General features: G+C 44.6%; 1 protein-coding gene across 50 annotated transcripts in view; it reads right to left on the bottom strand.

Moving 5' to 3' along the window:
- Positions 1–21,254, bottom strand: part of LOC118235439 (protocadherin gamma-A11-like) — a 90,130-nt gene that overhangs the window by 11,405 nt on the left and 57,471 nt on the right. For 10 of the 50 annotated variants that reach the window (XM_035432802.1, XM_035432799.1, XM_035432810.1 and 7 more), the window contains 3 exons: positions 4,052–4,104; positions 3,468–3,518; positions 991–1,097 (listed from right to left, as the gene is read on the bottom strand). In XM_035432802.1, coding sequence (XP_035288693.1) covers positions 991–1,097; positions 3,468–3,518; positions 4,052–4,104 — 211 coding nt within the window. Of the gene's footprint in view, positions 1–990; positions 1,098–3,467; positions 3,522–4,051; positions 4,108–15,006; positions 19,548–21,254 lie in introns of those variants that run through there. The other 40 variants (XM_035432796.1, XM_035432794.1, XM_035432808.1 and 37 more) reach the window with 8 other exon arrangements.

Genomic DNA, 21,254 nt, shown 5'->3' with positions numbered 1-21,254 from the left:
AGAGAGAGAAAGAGGAGAAGAGAGTGAGAGAGAAAGAGAGAAAGAGGAGAAGAGAGTGAGAGAGAGAGAGAGAAAGAGGGGGAGAGAGGGAGAGAGAGAGAGAGAGAAAGAGGGGGAGAGAGTGAGAGAGAGAGAGACAGAAAGAGGGGGAGAGAGGGAGAGAGAGAGAGAGAAAGAGGGGGAGAGAGTGAGAGAGAGAGAGTCATATATGTGTATTATAGTACAATATAATAGTTTACAGGTTGTAGTGTTGATTTTATTATTATTTTTTTTTAATTAAATTGATCTGTTTTTGTTATTACTGTTGCCCTTTGTAACTCTTGCTTTGAGAGAGAGAGGGAGGAAGAGGGAGGGAGGGAAAGAGGGAAAGAGTGAGGGAGGGAGGGAGGAGAGAGAGGGAGAGGAAGAGATACAGAGAGAAGGAGGGAGGGAGAGACAGAGAGGGAGGGAGGGAGAAGAAGAGAGAGAGACAGAGAGAGTGAGTGAGGGGGGAGGGAGAGAGAGGCAGAGAGATGGAAGGGAAGGGAGAGAGAGACAGAGAGAGGGGGAGGAAGGGAGAGAGAGACAGAGAGGGAGAGGGGGAGGGAGAGAGACACGGAGAGAGGGATGGAGGGAAGGAGACAAAGGGAGAGAGAGATAGGGGGAGAGGAAGGGAGAGAGAGACAGAGAGAGGGGGGAGGGAGAGAGACAGAGAGAAGGGGGAGGGAGAGAGAGACAGAGAGAGGGATGGAGGGAGGGAGGGAGGGAGGGAGAGAAGGGGGAGGGAGAGAGAGACAGAGAGAGGGATGGAGGGAGGGATGGAGGGAGGGAGACAAAGGGAGAGAGAGATAGAGGGAGAGGAAGGGAGAGAGAGACAGAGAGAGGGGGGAGGGAGAGAGAGACAGAGAGAGGGATGGAGGGAGGGAGGGAGGGAGGGAGAGAGAGACAGAGAGAGGGATGGAGGGAGGGAGGGAGGGAGGGAGAGAAGGGGGAGGACAGGCGCAGGCTCACCGTTGGCAGCAGCCATAAGGGCCTGAAGCTGCTCGGCTTCGGTGGGGGGGTTGGGCCAGGGGCTGGTCCCACTCACAGCTCCAGAGTCCTCAGGGCGGGGTCCAGCTCTGCAGGGGAGAGGGGCGGGGTCAGCCACACACCGACCAATCAGGAGAGACTGCAGCACAGGCAAAATTACTGCCAGCCAATTTTAAATTTGAACAGCACACAGATGAATGCAAAAGTATTGGGAAAATGATGCATTTTTTGTTGATTTGGCTCTGTACTTCACCTTGTAGCTGGACAATGTCCCCAAACACCCTGCTGAAGCAAATGTGTTTTCCAGGCCATACAGTGGAATTTTATTGACTGGCTAAGTCAATCGCCCATCCTGAATCCGACTGAATAAGTTTCACTTGCTGAAGACAAGACTGAAGGAAAAAATCCCCCAAAACGCACGGAAACAGAAGATGGCTGCAGTACAGGCCTGGGAGAGCATCACCAGGGAAGATGCCCAGCGTCTGCTGGTGTCTGTGGGTTGCAGACTTCAGGCAGCCATCAATGCAGATGATTTGCAACCAAGTACTAAATATTATGTCTATTTCAGATTATGTCCAATTACTTTTGCAGCAATAAAATGGGAGACTATCTCTAAAAAGTGCTGAAATTCCAGCCCTGGTCTTGGAGTACCTCTGTGTATGCTGGCTTATGTTCGAACTAATAATTAATTTAATTGACTGAACGCTTGTTATTTAAAAATACTTTAACACAAAGCTGGTTTGGTTCATTACCTGTGTTTCTTCCTGAACTCATTCATTGTCCACAAATGGTTTAGTATCAGTGACCAGGAGCACACATTCAGCAGGAGCACACATTCAGCAGGAGCACACATTCAGCAGGAGTACACATTCAGCAGGAGCACGCATTCAGCAGGAGCACACATTCAGCAGGAGCACACATTCAGCAGGAGCACACATTCAGCAGGAGCACACATTCAGCAGCAGTAAACATTCAGCAGGAGCACGCATTCAGCAGAAGCACACATTCAGCAGGAGTACACATTCAGCAGGAGCACACATTCAGCAGTAAACATTCAGCAGGAGCACACATTCAGCAGGAGCACACATTCAGCAGGAGTACACATTCAGCAGCAGTAAACATTCAGCAGGAGCACGCATTCAGCAGAAGCACACATTCAGCAGGAGTACACATTCAGCAGGAGCACACATTCAGCAGGAGTACACATTCAGCAGGAGCACACATTCAGCAGTAAACATTCAGCAGGAGCACGCATTCAGCAGGAGCACACATTCAGCAGGAGCACACATTCAGCAGGAGCACACATTCAGCAGGAGCACACATTCAGCAGCAGTAAACATTCAGCAGGAGTATACATTCAGCAGTACACATTCAGCAGGAGCACGCATTCAGCAGAAGCACACATTCAGCAGGAGTACACATTCAGCAGGAGTACACATTCAGCAGTAAACATTGAGCAGGAGCACACATTCAGCAGGAGTACACATTCAGCAGGAGCACGCATTCAGCAGAAGCACACATTCAGCAGAAGCACACATTCAGCAGGAGTACACATCCAGCAGGAGTACACATTCAGCAGGAGTACACATTCAGCAGGAGTACACATTCAGTAGGAGTACACATTCAGCAGGAGTACACATTCAGCAGGAGTACACATTCAGCAGGAGCACACATTCAGCAGGAGTACACATTCAGCAGTACACATTCAGCAGGAGCACGCATTCAGCAGGAGTACACATTCAGCAGGAGTATATATTCAGCAGGAGTACACATTCAGCAGGAGTACACATTCAGCAGGAGCACACATTCAGCAGGAGCACACATTCAGCAGGAGTACAGATTCACCATTTAAGACTTCTTTGATTTCAGCTTTTCATCCATGAATTAAAAAATCAATACAAAAAAAACTGCTTCATGTAACAAAGTGAACACAGAACACTTAAATTACTATAGAATATAAAATCTTTCACTGAATGATCTCACACGTAGAACTCACAGCACACACTCCCTACTGCCAGGCCTGAGAGTAACGACAGCCTCACGCACACAGACGACACACTCCCCACTACCAGCCCTGAGAGTAATGACAGCCTCACACAATCACAGCGCACACTCCCTATTGCCAGCCCTGGGAGTAACGACAGCCTCACACACTCACAGCACAAGCTGCTAAGACAAGCGTGAAGCCACAGCATCCGCTGCACAGCTGTGTAAAGCTGAAGCAGTAAAACTTCACGTGACACTTGTGACGGAGGCAGATTCAACACGGAGAAGGCTGCAATATTGCACAGATGCAGACACAGCACAAAAACAGGAGCAGTACATAGTACAGCGCAGGAGAGGGAAACTACAGGGGTAAACACAGCCTAATCCAACAGAGGGAAACTACAAAGGTTACATAGCCCAGCACAGCCCAGCGCAGCCTGCTCACTCTCAGCTACGCAGACCACAGGCGCTACCTGCTGTTGCCATGGGGATGCCATCTCTCCTGCGTGCCCTGGGGCCTGCCTCTGCTGAAACACAGAGCAGGAGGGATCAGCTGGCCCCGCCCACATCGGGGCGGGGAACCTATCACCTCGCAGAACTGATTACTCATGACCGCCCACTTGGAGCCATTATCAGACTCCACCCACTCCGTGTCACCATGGCGAAAGTTTCTCTCACTGTGTGAAAGCTGGTCTCTTGTGTGCACTGAAGCTGCAGTGTGCACCACACAGCTGAACACACGGTTTTAACACACCACAGTGTGTGTGTGTGTGTGTGTGTGTGAATATGTGTGTGCAGTGTGTGTGTAGTGTGTAGTGTGTGTGTGTGTGTAGTGTGTGTGAATATGTGTGTGCAGTGTGTGTGTAGTGTGTAGTGTGTGTGTGTGTGTGTGTAAATATGTGTGTGCAGTGTGTGTGTAGTGTAGTGTGTAGTGTGTGTGTGTGTGTGCAGTGTGTGTATAGTGTGTAGTGTGTGTGTGTGTGTGTGTGTGTGTGTGTGTGTGTGTGTGTGTGTGTAGCGTGTGTGTGTGTGTGTGTGTGTCTGTGCATTTGCTCACCCGCTGGTCCCAGGTCTCTGGTTCTGAGAGAAGTGCCAGTCACTGGGAGTTTTCTGCTGGAAGACAAAAGAAAGAGCAGATTATTCATCCATCTTTCACAGGAGCAGAGGACAGTCACATTCAGTCGTTTCAAAGAGATTACAGCAGCATGACTGTGTTAACCCTGCAGGGAAAGGTGTCAGTCGGTAGGGTCCGCTGACTCTCTGATATTAAACCAGGCCAAACTAACACGATCATAACTTATATCGCAAATGTTTAATAATCAAGATATTTAAAAGAGTAACATACAACACATCGCTGTAAAAGTCAGTATTAACTGACGGATTGGCCGTTTGGTGGCTGTGTTTACGCCAAACTCATAAACAGCGTTTTTTTCCCCTTTGACCTACAAAACACCCCTGTGCGCTCGTATTTGACCAAGTATTTCTCTTCAACGAGCCAATCGGCCAATCAGATCGTTGTTACTATACGGACAATGGAAGAGGAACCGTATTCTCGAATACCCCTCGCAACACCGAACAGCCGCTAGATGCATTTGGGCGAGAATAGAAGAAGGAGAGAATGCCTAATATCATGACTACACTTCAGCTAGATGACTATCAGCTATATAAATATGGTATGAATAAATACTGATTCGTTCACTGGCGGGATTTTTCCGTTCAATGTAGTCCAGAAGCAAATCGGAGAGAGGGAGCAGCGGCCGAGAAAAGCAGGTTTCAGCACCACCTCCGTGAACAGCGCCACGTGATGCGGTCCCGGAACAGATTTCACTGCCTTAAAGACACGCCCTTCTCGCTGCGCGAGAAAAAAGGCACGCGAAGCTGTCTTCAGCACAATACAACACGAGCATTAAAAGCACAGTGACTGTCAAATGAATCAGCACTTTCTGCATTTTTACCCAAAATGTAAGGCAGAAAAATGCATATTATATGCAACGTCATCTCATAATAAACAGGACGATGATCGCGTGTGCTGTGTGCGTGTGTATGTGCATGTGTGTGCGAGTGTGTGTGTATGTGCGTGTGTGTGCCTGTGTGTTTGGGGAGTGGGGGGATTTGAGTGGTAATAGATTTTTTGTTACCTTATTTGAGGGAAATCAGAGTGATGGAACCACAGCAGCAGCGTGAAAGAGAGAAACAGAGAGAAAGAGAAATAAAGAGTGAGAAAGAAAGAGAGACAAAGAGATTTCTTAATAAATACAGAAATAAAAACATGTCAGGTCTGCTACACCCAGTCTCAATGCAGATTTCACAGGTCTGCTACACACAGTCTCAGTGCAGATTTCACAGGTCTGCAACGCAGTCTCAGTGCAGATTTCACAGGCCTGCTACATACAGTCTCAGTGCAGATTTCTCAGGCCTGAGAGAAATGTTCAACTCAGTTTGTTGTTGACAGCTGATTACTAATATCACTATAACTGCAACACAGGCCACTGGCAAAACTCAGCCGGTAGTATTGATAAGTATGAGTGATCTAAAAGTGCTGAGTCTTCAGCAACATCATCATAATTGTCTTCATTCTAAATACAGTGAGCAGCTCACAGAACTTCTTCACACCCCTGTGAGTGGTTCCAGCAACATTACAGGCTCTGCACCCGACTGCCTGTTACCATGGCAACACATCCCACTGCCTGCCCTGAGCAAAAGCACAGGGACAAAGAGGAGAGGGGAGTAAAGGAGAGGGGATGGGAAGAGAGGGGAGGGGAGGAGAGGAGAGGGGAGGAGAGGGGAGGGGAGGAGAGGAGAGGGGAGGAGAGGGGATGGGAGGAGAGGGGAGGGGAGAGGGATGGGGTAGAGCGGACTACAGACCACACAGATATGATCACAGACTTCACAGATGTCTTCCGTTATCCAAAGACATGATTTTCATGAACGCACAGCCATGGTCTACACTGGCAGGATGGAATAAGCACAGATAACATAGAGAGAGTGGGTGTGTGGAATAAGCACAGATAACACACAGAAAGTGTGTGTGTAGAATAAGCACAGAGAATTATTAATTCAATAATACAGTACAGCACAGTCTAATATTCAGGAAGGAGAGAGAGACTCAATGAACTCCTTTGTGAAAATGGGCACTGAACTTAATGAGTTCATCTGACTGTAATGGGGTCAGAGAGAGTGCATAATGGGCAATGGGACCAAGTCGAGGGGCAGGATGGGTAATGGATTCAGAGCGAGGATGATGGGTAATGAAGTCAGATAGACATATTGGCAGTTTCAGGTATTGCAGGGTGGCAGTGTAGCACTGTAAAATCAACTTTGTCACCTTTGCTTGGACTTAATTAATATTGGATTGGCTGTTTATGTATTATAATTTATCTGTTTTCATGTAAGCCATTTCCATAACAAACCGGTGCCTGCCCGTGGCAGATGGGTTCCCCCTCTGAGTCCGGTTCTGCTCAAGGTTTCTTTCTGTTATCAGTCAGGGAGTTTTTCCTTGCCACTGTTACCCTAGGCTTACTCTTTGGGGGCCGGTTCTCTGTAAAGCTGCTTTGTGACAAAGCTCCTTTGTTAAAAGTATTATACAAATAAAAATTGATTGATAAAATGCTATGTAAAAGGTTGTGTATGTCGCTCTGGATAAGAGCGTCTGCTAAATGCCTGTAACATCACGCGCTGATTCTGCTTACACCCACTGCTTGCCCACCACACAGGAGAAAACTCATCTGAGAGAGAGATGCACCATGCCGTAAATCTTTAGGAGGAATGTGATCCTGATCCTGCGCTGGCACTGCAAATCGCTCCGGATAAAATAATCTGACAGCAGAGTAAAATGGAGAATGTGGCATTCAGGGGGTAACCATAGAGACCGTTCATCCTGAACACACCCAGGAGAAAATGGTCACATGACCCAGATCACATGACTGTCTTATGTGAGTGGAGTGACTGCTTCCAGCATGGAGCAGAGAGACAAGTATGGTGCAGAGAGACTGCTTCCAGCATGGAGCAGAGAGACCAGTATGGTGCAGAGAGACTGCTTCCAGCATGGAGCAGAGAGATTGTCCCCAGCATGGAGCAGAGAGACTGTTTCCAGCATGGGGCAGAGAGACTGTCCCCAGCATGGAGCAGAGAGACTGCTTCCAGCATGGAGCAGAGAGACTGTCCCCAGCATGGAGCAGAGAGACCAGCACGGAGTAGAGAGACTGCTTCCAGCATGGAGCAGAGAGACTGTCCCCAGCATGGAGCAGTGAGACCAGCATGGACCAGAGAGACTCTTTCCAGCATGGAGCAGAGAGACCAGCATAAAGCAGAGAGACTGTTTCCAGCAGGGAGCAGAGAGACGAGCATGAAGCAGAAAGACTGTTTCCAGCATGGAGCAGAGAGACCAGCATGAAGCAGAGAGACTGTTTTCAGCATGGAGCAGACAGACTGTTTCCAGTATGGAGCAGAGAGACCAGCATGAAGCAGAGAGACTGTTTCCAGCATGGAGCAGACAGACTGTTTCCAGCATGGAGCAGAGAGACAAGCATGAAGCAGAGAGACTGCTTCCAGGATAAAGCAGAGAGACTGCTTCCAGCACGAAGCGGAGAGATTGTCCCCAGCATGGAGCTCTTCCCTCACACACTGTGCATTGACTGAATTCATTTAGTAACTCCATATTGGACAGAACTGATTGTATTAACTGACAGACACTGACCCTGCATTTCATCTATGTATTTTCCTACCACAAATTTGAAAATCTCAGAGTTTTATAGTTATATACTACTACTAATAATAGTAATGTTATTATAAAAAATTTTTTTATTTTCAATACCATTATCATCATGAAAATTAAACATTTCTAATAATAATGTAAAACTAACACCCAGTTCAGTATAACAGCTCATTAATTTGAGAACTGAACAAACAGCAGAAGTTGAAGCTGCAGTAGCTCGCTATGAGTGAGTGCACAGTATAAGAGCAGAACTGATTTGGGGAATATTCATGGGGAAGGAGGTCTCACCTCCGCCCGTATCACAGGAACCTCTGTCTCCTCCGTCCGCAGCGTCCCTACGTCACTTAGGTCCATATTTAGCGCGTTGTGGCTGCAAGGTCTCAAGACCTTGACGTCACTCTTTCTCGAGTCAGGAGTTCTGCAAGGCTCGTAATTATACACGTGCTGTAGAGTTCCGGTGCCATCAATGTCTGCGTAAAGCGGGGGATAGTATGGAATAACTGGGAGATTCGCGTTTGACTTATAATACAGCCTCGTCTGTCTCCATCTGTAGATTTTTACTGAAATAATCGCAATAATGGAGACGACAAAAAGAACTGAGACGACAACTAAGGCTAAAACTAAATAAAAAGTCAGGTTGTCATTGTAATCCTTATCGTGCGTAAAGTCCGTGAATTCCGAGAGCACTTCCGGGAAGCTGTCGGCCACCGCCACCTTAACATTCACTGTAGCTGAGCGAGAGGGCTGCCCGTTGTCCTCCACTACAACAGTAAGTCTCTGTTTCACAGCATCTTTATCAGTGACCGGGCGTACAGTTCTTATTTCTCCATTCTGCAAGCCCACTTCAAACAGCGCCCTGTCTGTGGCTTTCAGCAGCTTATATGAGAGCCAGGCGTTCTGTCCAGAGTCCACATCAACAGCAACCACTTTAGTGACAAGATAGCCGACATCTGCTGAACGAGGCACCATTTCAGCCACTATAGAGACGCCAGTCTGTATTGGGTAGAGGATCTGCGGGGCGTTGTCATTCTGGTCTTGGATAAAGATTTTAACCGTGACATTACTGCTCAGTGGAGGAGAGCCTCCATCTTGCGCTTTTACGCGGAACTGGAAATCCTTGATCTGCTCGTAGTCAAAAGAGCGCAACGCATGTACGACTCCGCTGTCAGAGTTAACAGACACATATGAGGAGGCAGACGCGCCATTTACAGCCCCTTCCTCCAGCATATAAGAAACACGAGCATTCTGGTTCCAATCAGAATCTATGGCTTGAACTGAAAAAATTGACATTCCCGGGCTGTTATTCTCCTTTATGTGAGCCTCATATACATTTTTCTGAAAGACCGGCGCGTTGTCATTAACGTCTGAGATACGAACAGTTAGAAGGATGCGGCTAGAGAGAGCAGGCACTCCCTCGTCAGAACAGGTTACACTGACGTTAAACTCAGAGTCCGTTTCCCTATCCAAAACACCCTCAGTAATCAAACTGAAGAAATCGTTTGACGTTGATTTAATTGTGAATGGAATATGTTCATTCAAAGTACAGCGCACGCGGCCGTTATTCTCAGAATCCGGATCTTGAACACCGATCATTGCTATCACTGTGTCGGGGGGAGAGTTTTCCGGTATTGATCTCGACTTTGAAATGACATTAATCACAGGGCTGTTGTCATTCACATCAATAACCTCCACGATTATTTTACTGGAATCTGAAAGTCCCCCGTGGTCTTTGGCCTCTACGTCAATTTGGTAATGTTTGGATTTTTCATAATCCAGTTCACCCACTAGTGTCACTTCACCATTCTCTTCGTCTATCGCAAATAGTTCAGAGACACCGTCGATGCTGCTGGTGACAGAATACGTAACATGTCCATTAGACCCAGCATCTGCATCGCGTGCGCTGACAGTGGTCAGCAGAGTGCCTGCGCGCGCACTCTCTGGTATATTCGATTTATAAACCGTCTGGGTGAAAACAGGAGTGTTGTCATTAGCGTCAAGCACATTAATACGTATCTGCACTGTACCCGATAACTGCGGCTCTCCGCCATCCGCAGCTGTTAGTAACAAAGAAAGCTCGTCCTGTTTCTCTCGGTCCATCGCTTTTTGCAGGACTATTTCGACCTTTTTACCTCCGTTGGGCTGGTTGTGGACCTTCAGCACAAAATTGTCGGTGGGTTTAAGAGAGTAGCTTTGGAGGTCATTGATACCAACATCCGGGTCCAGTGCTCGCTCCAGCACAAATCTCGCTCCAGGTAAAGCGGACTCGCTTATTTCCAAACGCATCTCGCTCTTTTTAAAGCTGGGCGCATTGTCGTTAATATCCAAGATCTCCACAGTTACTCGGTATAATTCCATGGGACTGTCCAGTATAACCTGGAAATGTAAAGCGCAAGGGCTGGTTTTACCGCAGAGAGATTCGCGATCGATTCTGTTTTCAATAAGGAGAACCCCCCTATCTTTATTCAGCTCAATATATTCAGTACTGTCTCCAGTATATATACGCGCATTGCCCGATTTCAGTCTTTTTAAATCCAACCCTAAATCCTGCGCTATATTACCCACTACCGACCCTTTGGCCATTTCTTCCGATATGGAGTAACTAACCTGCCCGGACACCAAGCCCAGAGAAAGCACAGAGAGAAACAGTCGTACTTGCCATGCTTTTGTTCTGACCGACATTTTCTGTGATATGAAAGCACGCAGGTCAAATGATCTCAAATACAAATATATCCAGACTGTTTTCAATTCCAGTTTAAAGAGAAAGACACTTCAATCGAGGGATTTCCGTCGAACTGAAATCACCGAAGCTCGGTAATTCCACTGTTAGTGTCGGGCTCTGGTCTGCGACGCTGCGCGAGGCTTTTTGTGTTTTATACACCAAGATGCTGAGGGAGGTCCGGCTGGAAATCTGCTCAGAAAATCGCCCTACACTGATCGACAGCGGCGCTCAGAGTTCAGATACAGAACTGCAAACGATCTCTACGGGTAATGATTAACTGCACACGCTTTCACAAAAGCGTATAAAACAGAGCAATCCCCATGCTGTTAGTTGCATTTATTTTGTGACTTGGCATATCTGCAGTGCACAGAAACTGTATGCAGTAAATTACATGAATAAGAACACGACAATACCAACAGAATCATATCAATACTTAAGAACCGTGGTATAAACCCAGCGACACAGAAAACTTACTGACAGATCCCATTAACACCTCACAAAAATATATCGGACGTCATATCTAATGACGTGGCCGATTCAGCTGACCAGTGTCTCCTGCAGTGGGAGATGTCATAAAGACAGACAAACGCCTGAAATACAGATCTCGTCCAATCGTTCGAGACGGAACACAACAAACTAAAGACATTTCCTATTGACTGATGCTTCACTGGGAATATCAGAGTGATATGATTCGACAAAATGTAACAGAACGAACTCGTAAAACATATAATACTTCCACTATGATAACTACAGTATACGATCCTTCATTTAAAGAAGAAAATTCCTCAGCACAGAAAAACCGGGCTACTACAACTACAACTACTACTAATAATAATAAGGTTATAATAGTAATAATAATAATGATAATCATTAGGTTATAATAATAATAATTATTATTATTATTGTTATATTTCAAATACAAATGGATAAAAATTCACGTTATGCGTGACACTCAAAGTGAACACAGAAATGGACGATCATAGTTAACCCCAGTAATTTAAAATATACTCAATTTCAGATCAATATTTCGGTTTTATTTACGGAAACAAAATGTGACAACGTCAAAAAAAATTGACGAATTATATTTAATAAAGAACTTTAAACATATAATTGAATGGTTTCTGCAGAGTAAACTGACACAAAAGAAAACTAAACTTGAATTCACTTTCACTATAATATCAGACGTGCTCGTGAAAGATTTTCTCATCATGGTAGCTCACCTGAATACCCGAATCCTCAATGCACTCTTCCTTCTTCAGCACGTGCTGTAGAGTTTGTGCTCCACTAGGGTCTAAGTTAATGATACTTTGACTACAAGGTCTGAAGTACTTAATGTCACTCTTCCGTGAGTCAGTTGTCTTGCACACGTCGTAACTGTATGCATGTTGCAGAGTTCCTGTCCCTCCAACGTCTGCGTACAGGGGTGGATAATAAGGAATAACCGGGAGATTAGACTGATAATAGAGACGAGATTGTCTCCATCTGTAAATTTTTACTGAAATTATAACCACTAAAGATGAGACAAAGAGGAAGGAAACTACAGCCAAGGCCAAGACTAAATAAAAAGTCAGGTTGTCGTTGTAATCCTTATCATGCGTAAAGTCCGTGAATTCCGAGAACACTTCCGGGAAGCTGTCGGCCACCGCCACGTTAACATTGACTGTAGCTGAGCGAGAGGGCTGCCCGTTGTCCTCCACTACAACAGTAAGCCTCTGTTTCACAGCATCTTTATCAGTGACCGGGCGTACAGTTCTTATTTCTCCATTCTGCAAGCCCACTTCAAACAGCGCCCTGTCTGTGACTTTCAGCAGTTTATATGAGAGCCAGGCGTTCTGTCCAGAGTCCACATCCACAGCGACCACTTTAGTGACAAGATAGCCGACATCTGCTGAACGAGGCACCATTTCAGCCACCAGAGAGACGCCAGTCTGTAATGGGTAGAGGATCTGCGGCGCGTTGTCGTTCTGATCTTGGATAAAGATTTTAACCGTCACATTACTGCTCAGTGGAGGAGAGCCTCCGTCTTGAGCTCTGATATTTATTTCTAATTGACGAAGTTGTTCAAAATCAAATGAGCGCGTGGCATAAATAATACCGGATTCGGAATTGACCGAAACTAATGAGGATGCACGTGCCCCACTAACCTCTGTGTCCTCGAGGATATAGGACACTCGCGCATTTTGGCAGCAGTCAGCATCAGTTGCGCTAACAGCGAAAATAGACACGGAGGGCGAGTTGTTTTCATAAATATGAGCAAAATAGACTCTCTTTTGAAATATTGGTGGGTTATCATTGACGTCTGACACTTTCAAATGTAAAGTCTTTTTACTGGACAGAGGGGGCGACCCTTCGTCTGTCGCAGTGATAGTAATGTTATATTCTGAGACACTCTCCCTATCTAAAAATTCATCAGACAGCAAGGTGTAATAATTTCTCAAGGACGACTTAATAGTGAAAGGAATATCTTGAGTTATGGCACACGTTACCTGTCCGTTTTCATCTGAATCAGAATCTTTCACATTAATAACTGCAACAGTAGTGCCTGGCAATGCGCTTTCTGAAATGGGGTTTGTGAATGATGTAACAGAAATGACAGGGATGTTATCATTTACGTCAATAACATCAACAATTACATCACAAGAATCTGTGAATCCGCCATGATCCTTCGCCTCAATTTTTAGCTCATAGTTATTAGCTTTTTCAAAATCAATATTTCCCAACACAAATATTTCTCCGGATCTTCCGTCTATTTCAAACAATCCCATACTGTTTCGCGCTACTTGCCGGAAGGCATAGGTAACCTCTCCATTAACGCCCTTATCCGCGTCCGTCGCACTTACTTTTGTCACGAGAGTTCCCTTAAGGGAATTTTCAGAAACAGCAGCTCGGTAGAGCTTCTTGGTAAAAACAGGCGCATTATCATTAGCATCTAGAATCTTGATATTTATTTTCATATCTCCGGACTTCTGTGGATTTCCTCCGTCAACTGCAGTAAGGATTAGAGACAGTTCCTCCTGCATTTCTCTGTCCACGGGAGTCTGAAGAATCATTTCTAAATCCGTGTTTCCATCAGAACGGCTTTTGTGTTTCAAAACGAAGTTGTCCGTGGGCCTGAGACTATAACTCTGTATGGTATTAACTCCAACGTCAGGGTCGAAGGCGCTGTCCAGTAAGAAGCGCGCACCCGGGAGAGCTGTTTCACTGATTTCGATATTAATTTCATTTTTAGGAAAAACCGGAGCATGATCATTCACATCCATAATTTCAACAATGACCTCAAATAACTGAATCGGGATTTCGAGAATAATCTCAAAACTGAAACTGCACGGAGATATTTTTTCGCACAGAAGCTCACGGTCGATTCTCTCGTTCACCGACAGTATTCCTTTGTCTGTATTAAGCTCCACGTACCGACTGCTGTCCCCAGCGACGATGCGCGCTCGGCCGCTCTTCAGCCTTTTAACGTCGATTCCTAAATCCTCAGCGATATTACCGACGACCGAGCCTCTGTCCATCTCCTCCGGTATGGAGTATCTCACTTGCCCTTGTACCACACACGCTAGGAGAAGAATAAAAAGCGAGACTCGAGCTCGCTCCCGAAACACGCAGAGTATATTTTTTAACGCCATACGCACTCCTAAAGCAAAATAAAACGAAAAGTAGTAAGTAGAAGTTGTAATATATATTTCCTCAGTAACTCCTCCACTGAGCAGAATAAAGATTTAACGGGTCCGATTTCTCTCCGGCATAAGTATGTGCTGTAATCCGCAACCAGCGCAGACCGTCTCTCTGTGTTCTGCTCAGTCTGTAAATGCGCAGTAAAATGGGGGGTGCTGCAGAATCTCGCCTCCTTAACCAACAGCGGCACTTACAGACCGAAGCAGGAAGCGCATGCGTGCATTTTATCCAAAAATTGCGGATATAGTACAAAAGATTCTCAGAGGAAACTAATGGAATTCAGCAAAGAAAAAAAAAAGGATTATGTGATTCCAGTGGGGAAATAAATCACATAAATGAACGAACAGTTTCCTGCTTTATGTGCAATACCATCATATGACAAATCGTTTACAGACAATGACTCTGAAAAATAAAGCAAGGCCCGTAAACTGTGAACACAACAACATATCTATGTTTCATACAAAGAATAATGAATACATGTTCCGCTCTATTGTTTTAAACTGGTGTTCATTTAATTCTTCCTTTATGGCAACAGCTTTCATGTCAAGCGATTCCATTTCGGAATCACAGTCTATGTTCACCATGCCTCAGTACTGGGACAGCTACGCATTCAGCCGCCACCGCAAATAACCTCTCATTCGCCTGAGTGGCGCTGTTCGTGCAAAGCTGGTGCTGAAATCAGCCGTGACATGTTGAGAGTGGATCTCGTGTTACATGTGGATTCAACAAACGGCTCCTTTACACAGAATTTATAAACTGAAAACATAAGCTGAGAGAAAACCAGCTGATGAATACGTCTCAACCACACCGTCACCTCCTCCTAAATCAAACCATAAAGACTTACAAATTATATGAAAACAAAGATAAATATGAATCACAGTTGAAAACAGGATAGTCTCACCTCCTCTGTAGAATCAAATTCATCCAGAATGTTTTTCTCCTTCATCGTGTGCTGCATGGTGTTCGTAGAACTGGGGTCCACCATTAGCACGCTCTGACTACAGGGTCTGAGGAACTTACAGTCACTCTTCCGCGAGTCAGTTGTCCTGCACACCTCGTAATTGTACACGTGCTGCAGAGTTCCTGTCCCTCCAACGTCTGCGTAATGGGGCGGATAATACGGAATAACCGGGAGATTGGACTGATATAAAATGCGAGATTGTCTCCATCTGTAGATTTTTACTGATATAATAACTACTAAAGATAAGACGAAGAGGAAGGAAACTACAGCCAAGGCCAAGACTAAATAAAAAGTCAGGTTGTCGTTGTAATCCTTATCATGCGTAATGTCCGTGAATTCCGAGAGCACTTCCGGGAAGCTGTCGGCCACAGCCACGTTAACATTGACTGTAGCTGAGCGAGAGGGCTGCCCGTTGTCCTCCACTACAACAGTAAGTCTCTGTTTCACAGCATCTTTATCAGCGACCGGGCGTACAGTTCTTATTTCTCCATTCTGCAAGCCCACTTCAAACAGCGCCCTGTCTGTGACTTTCAACAGTTTATATGAGAGCCAGGCGTTCTGTCCAGAGTCCACATCCACAGCGACCACTTTAGTGACAAGATAGCCGACATCTGCTGAACGAGGCACCATCTCAGCCACCAGAGAGACGCCAGTCTGTACTGGGTAGAGGATCTGCGGCGCGTTGTCGTTCTGGTCTTGGATGAAGATTTTAACCGTCACATTACTGCTCAGTGGAGGAGAGCCTCCATCTTGCGCTTTTACGCGTAACTGGAAATCCTTCATCTGCTCGTAGTCAAAAGAGCGCAACGCATGAATGACTCCGCTGTCAGAGTTAACAGACACATATGAGGAGGCAGACGCGCCATTTACAGTCCCTTCCTCCAGCATATAAGAAACACGAGCATTCTGGTTCCAATCTGAGTCTCTGGCTTTCACATCCAAAACAGACTGGCCAGGGGAGTTATTTTCCAAAATAAAAGCCTGATATGAGCTCTTCTCGAAGGTGGGGAGATTGTCATTGACATCAGACACTTTCAGAAACAACGTTACATTTCTGGAAAGAGGCGGCGCGCCTTCATCAGTTGCTGTAATTGTAATGTTATATTCTTGAGTTGTTTCTCGGTCTAATGGCGTTTCTGTCTGCAATCTGTAGAAATTATCGGAAGACGACGTGATTTCGAATGGAACATTGTCGTTAATGTAACAATGGACGTGGCCGTTATTTCCAGAGTCAGAATCTTGAACCTTAATCACAGCAATGACGGTGCCCGGTGATGCATTCTCTGGTATAGAATTTGACGAGGACATTATTGCTATTGATGGTGCGTTATCATTGACATCAATAATTTCAATAATTATTTTAGCGGTATCAGAAAGACCACCACCATCTTTGGCTTGAACATTGAGCTGATATTGTTTTGTTTTCTCAAAATCAAGTACTCCAGATAGTTTTATTTCACCAGTCAACTCATCAATAGTAAATTTCTCTCCCAAACTCTCCGCACTGTGCGGAATTGAATATGTTATGTACGCGTAAGACCCAGAATCTGCGTCAGAAGCACTCACAGTCGTGATTAATGTGCCTTTCGGCGCATTCTCTGATACAGAAGCTTTATACACGCCCTGTGTGAAAACTGGGGGATTGTCATTACTATCCAGCACAGTTATATGTATTTTAGCAGTGCCGGACATCTGAGGATCCCCGCCGTCTACAGCGGACAACAGTAACGACATTTCCTCTGATTTCTCCCGATCGAGTGGAGTTTGAAGCACCATCGCGACATATTTACTGCCGTCGGGCTGAGAATCCACTTTTAATGCGAAATGATCCGTGGGTTTCAGAGCATAACTCCGCAGTGTGTTAACACCCACATCAGGGTCCACGGCGCTTTCCAGCACAAACCTTGCGCCCGGTAGAGCAGACTCGCTTATCTCTAACCTTATTTCGTCTTTCGGGAAGACAGGATGGTTGTCATTAATATCTAAAATTTCTACCGTTACTCGATGAAATTCTATTGGATTATCAAGGACAATCTCGAACTGTATGGAACAAGGCGAGGTCAGTCCGCACAGTGCTTCTCTATCTATCCTTTCTTTTACGACCAGTATTCCTCTTTCTCCAATCAGGTCGATATACTCACTATTGTCTCCGGCAAATATCCGAGCTTTTCCGCCAAGCAGCCGCTTAGTATCCAACCCCAAATCCTGAGCGATATTTCCAACGAAGGAGCCCTTTGTCATCTCCTCCGGTACAGAGTACCTAACATGGCCGACAACTGCGCCAATATAGCACACACTCGCAATGAGTAAGCCTGCTTCCCGTCTCATTGTCCGGTTAGTTGTTTTCCTTATCGCAGAGAACAAAACAATTTCCCGCCTATTTTGAAATAATCCTCAACTTCTTTAGACTCAAAAAAAGAATATTTTGAAAATAACAAATTAATCCTGGTTAAGTGGATCGGAAATATCACAGAGCTGCCAGCCGCCCGTGCTGAATGAAGCGGACTCCGCGCGCACAGTGAACTGCTCTCCGTGTCTCCTACTGCGCGATAGTGAGGGAGAGCCTCCGGTCTGATATTACCCACCACCACCCAGCGATCAACAGCGGCACCACGAGCCAGAGTTCAGAAATGCATAAAATACAACCTAAGACACAGTAGAACCAATACTTTACCCACGGGTACAAAGTCCCAGATAATTAAATAAGCATATCACTCTGTAATTACTAATATTGTCTATAAAGTATCAAGGAAGAAAGATATGTCGTCTTCTGAATTATGGATTTGTGGGCCATATGCTGTTCTTATAGAGGGGCGCCGACATTCGCGCTTTTCAGGGTTTCCCACAGTTGTAATTGCAATCACCCCAGACTCTCACTTACATTAACTCATGTGCCCTCCCACCTCCTGCAAACACAGAATTCAGACACATCTTCTTATACTAAATCTCCTAAACCTCGTTATTTTGTTGCCTTTATTCATTTATATCTGCCAGTAAAACATGCAATAAATTCTTTAAGAACTTTTTTTTCCTCTAGTAGCTTGCTCGCAATTGCTGACAAATAGCCAAAAAATAGTATGTTTGCTGTTAGACAGATATAATTTATTTTACTATTATAAACATGACTTTATACTTTCACATAAATCTGCATCATATTGTTTTTAAACCTCAGACAACAAAGCAACGCCATATGCCATCCATACACTTAAACCAAAAAGATGTTAGCATAGCCAGCGATTTGCGTCATCTGCTCTGTTTCAAGTATATAACGGACTCACACAGAGCTACACAATGATCTATTAAAGAAACTGATTCGTTACCTCCGTATTGTTCACTTTAAATACATACTTCGTCGCGAGCAGGCAATAAATTAATTTAATCATTAACTTAATGCAATTGATACATAGCTTCCTGTTTACCTCAGCTAGCTGTGCTAATGTTTCGTAAACAGCAGCATCTTAACCCACCTTTCCAGTGACATAATTACTATAGTTACAGATAAGTAGTTAGTAATCCTATGCAAACTGTTTCCATTCCCCAAAGAAGAACTGGGAAACTTACAAATGCTACAAAATAAAATATGAAAATTAAGTATATGAAATAAGAGTACATGGAATCGATAAACAACCGACCGCAATGTGTACAGAATCTCTACAAAAAGGACAACATAAAAAGCCAAGTAAGACCAAAACAAATCATATATTCGCTCACAGCTAAACAAGTTATTGAAATCTAAATTATGCGATATTTCACTGTTTCGCAGAACCTTAAAAATACTTATCTTGAACGATGCGTTTTATTATTCATTCATGTTATTTGAGCCCGTATTTCATCGCATCTCTCAACTGGTTTTGAAATGTAGAGTCGTATCAGAGTCAAATTATTGATAATTATTTGTGTCCGTTTGTTTAGAAGTATCACACACACTCAATACTATGTAAATCATTGTTTTGATGCTTATTTGAATCTTCATATTCGACCGTAAAATGTCAAAAACCCGATGCAATACACACGATACAATAAATTAGATTTTAAATCTATAAAAAGCCACTAAAACATGACCAAACAGACTCACACACTAGTCTGCGGTACAATGTAATAATGCATTATCTGTTCCCCCTGGATCACATTTTCTGCCTTAGGATAACATTCATTAAAATGTATTTTTATTCGTCGAACTGTTAGCATTAAATGTATTGATTTAAAAAAAGTTGAAAACCGTATGAAGCTACTTGATCTGAGATTTCAATCTCTAGTATCCCAACAATTTACAAACATAAATAATAGCACTAGTCTGTAGTGCATTAGTGGTATGGACACACAGGTTGTAACTTGCCATTATTTAGAAATAAGATGAAAAGATGTTCATTTCAAACATGTGTTCAGTATTTGAGTAACTTTGCTTTAACATTAACTATTTTGTTTCGGTTAAAATTACCCAAGCAAAAAGCTACAAATCAGAGCCCGAACCAGCGTGCTGAGAGCGCTTACCTCTACAGGAGAATCTGCGCTTTCCAACAGATTCCTCTCATTCTGCGCGTGCGGCATCATCTCTGTACCGCTGACATCAACACTCATCAGACTTTGACTGATGGGTCTCAAGTACTTGATATCACTCTTCCGCGAGTCAGTTGTCATGCACACCTCGTAATTGTACATGTGCGGCAGAGTTCCTGTCCCTCCAACGTCTGCGTAACGGGGTGGATAATAAGGAATAACCGGGAGATTTGACTGATAGTATAGACGAGATTGTCTCCATCTGTAAATTTTTACTAAAATTATAACCACTAAAGATGAGACGAAGAGGAAGGAAACTAAAGCCAAGGCCAAGACTAAATAAAAAGTTAAGTTGTCATTGTAATCCTTATCATGCGTAAAGTCCGTGAATTCCGAGAGCACTTCTGGGAAGCTGTCGGCCACCGCCACCTTAACATTGACTGTAGCTGAGCGAGAGGGCTGCCCGTTGTCCTCCACTACAACAGTAAGTCTTTGTTTCACAGCATCTTTATCAGTGACCGGGCGTACAGTTCTTATTTCTCCATTATGCAAGCCCACTTCAAACAGCGCCCTGTCTGTGACTTTCAGCAGTTTATATGAGAGCCAGGCGTTCTGTCCAGAGTCCACATCCACAGCGACCACTTTAGTGACAAGATAGCCGACATCTGCTGAACGAGGCACCATTTCAGCCACCAGAGAGACGCCAGTCTGTAATGGGTAGTGGATCTGCGGCGCGTTGTCGTTCTGATCTTGGATAAAGATTTTAACCGTCACATTACTGCTCAGTGGAGGAGAGCCTCCATCTTGAGCTCTGATGTTTATTTCAAATTCACGAAGTTGTTCGTAATCGAACGAGCGCGTTGCATAAATAATACCGGATTCGGAATTGACTGAAACTAATGAGGACGCACGCGCCCCACTAACCTCTGTGTCCTCGAGGAGATAGGACACTCGTGCATTTTGGCAGCAGTCAGCGTCCGTTGCGCTAACAGCGTAAATAGTCACGGAGGGCGAGTTGTTTTCATAAATATTAGCAAAATAGACTCTCTTTTGAAATACTGGTGGGTTATCATTGACGTCTGACACTTTCAAATATAAAGTCTTTTTACTGGACAGAGGGGGCGACCCTTCGTCTGTCGCAATGATAGTTATGTTATATTCTGAGACACTCTCCCTATCTAAAATGTCATCTGTCAGCAAAGTGTAGTAATTTCTCAAAGACGACTTAATAGCGAAAGGAATATTGTGAGAAATGGCACACTTTACCTGACCATTTTCCCCTGAATCTGAATCTTTCACATTGATGACAGCGATAGTAGTGCCTGGTAATGCGTCTTCGGATATAGGATTTGTAAATGACGTTAAGGAAATGACAGGAATGTTATCATTTACGTCAATAATATCAATAATCACAGCACAGGAATCTGTAAATCCTCCGTGATCCTTCCCTTCGATATTTATTTCATAAGTCTTTGCTTTTTCATAATCAATATTTTCCAACACAAATATTTCACCAGAGATTCCGTCGATTTCAAACAATCCCGTACTGCTTTGCGCAACTTGCCGGAAAGTATAGGTAACCTCTCCGTTAACGCCCTTATCCGCGTCCGTCGCACTTACTTTTGTCACGAGAGTTCCCTTAGGGGAATTTTCAGGAACAGCAGCTCGGTAGAGCTTCTTAGTAAAAACAG

This window comes from Anguilla anguilla, chromosome 9 (assembly GCF_013347855.1).
Source record: "Anguilla anguilla isolate fAngAng1 chromosome 9, fAngAng1.pri, whole genome shotgun sequence".
Classification (NCBI taxonomy): Eukaryota; Metazoa; Chordata; class Actinopteri; order Anguilliformes; family Anguillidae; genus Anguilla; species Anguilla anguilla.
Note: the sequence above shows the minus strand (reverse complement) of the source record. Positions and strands in the feature narration are given on the sequence as shown.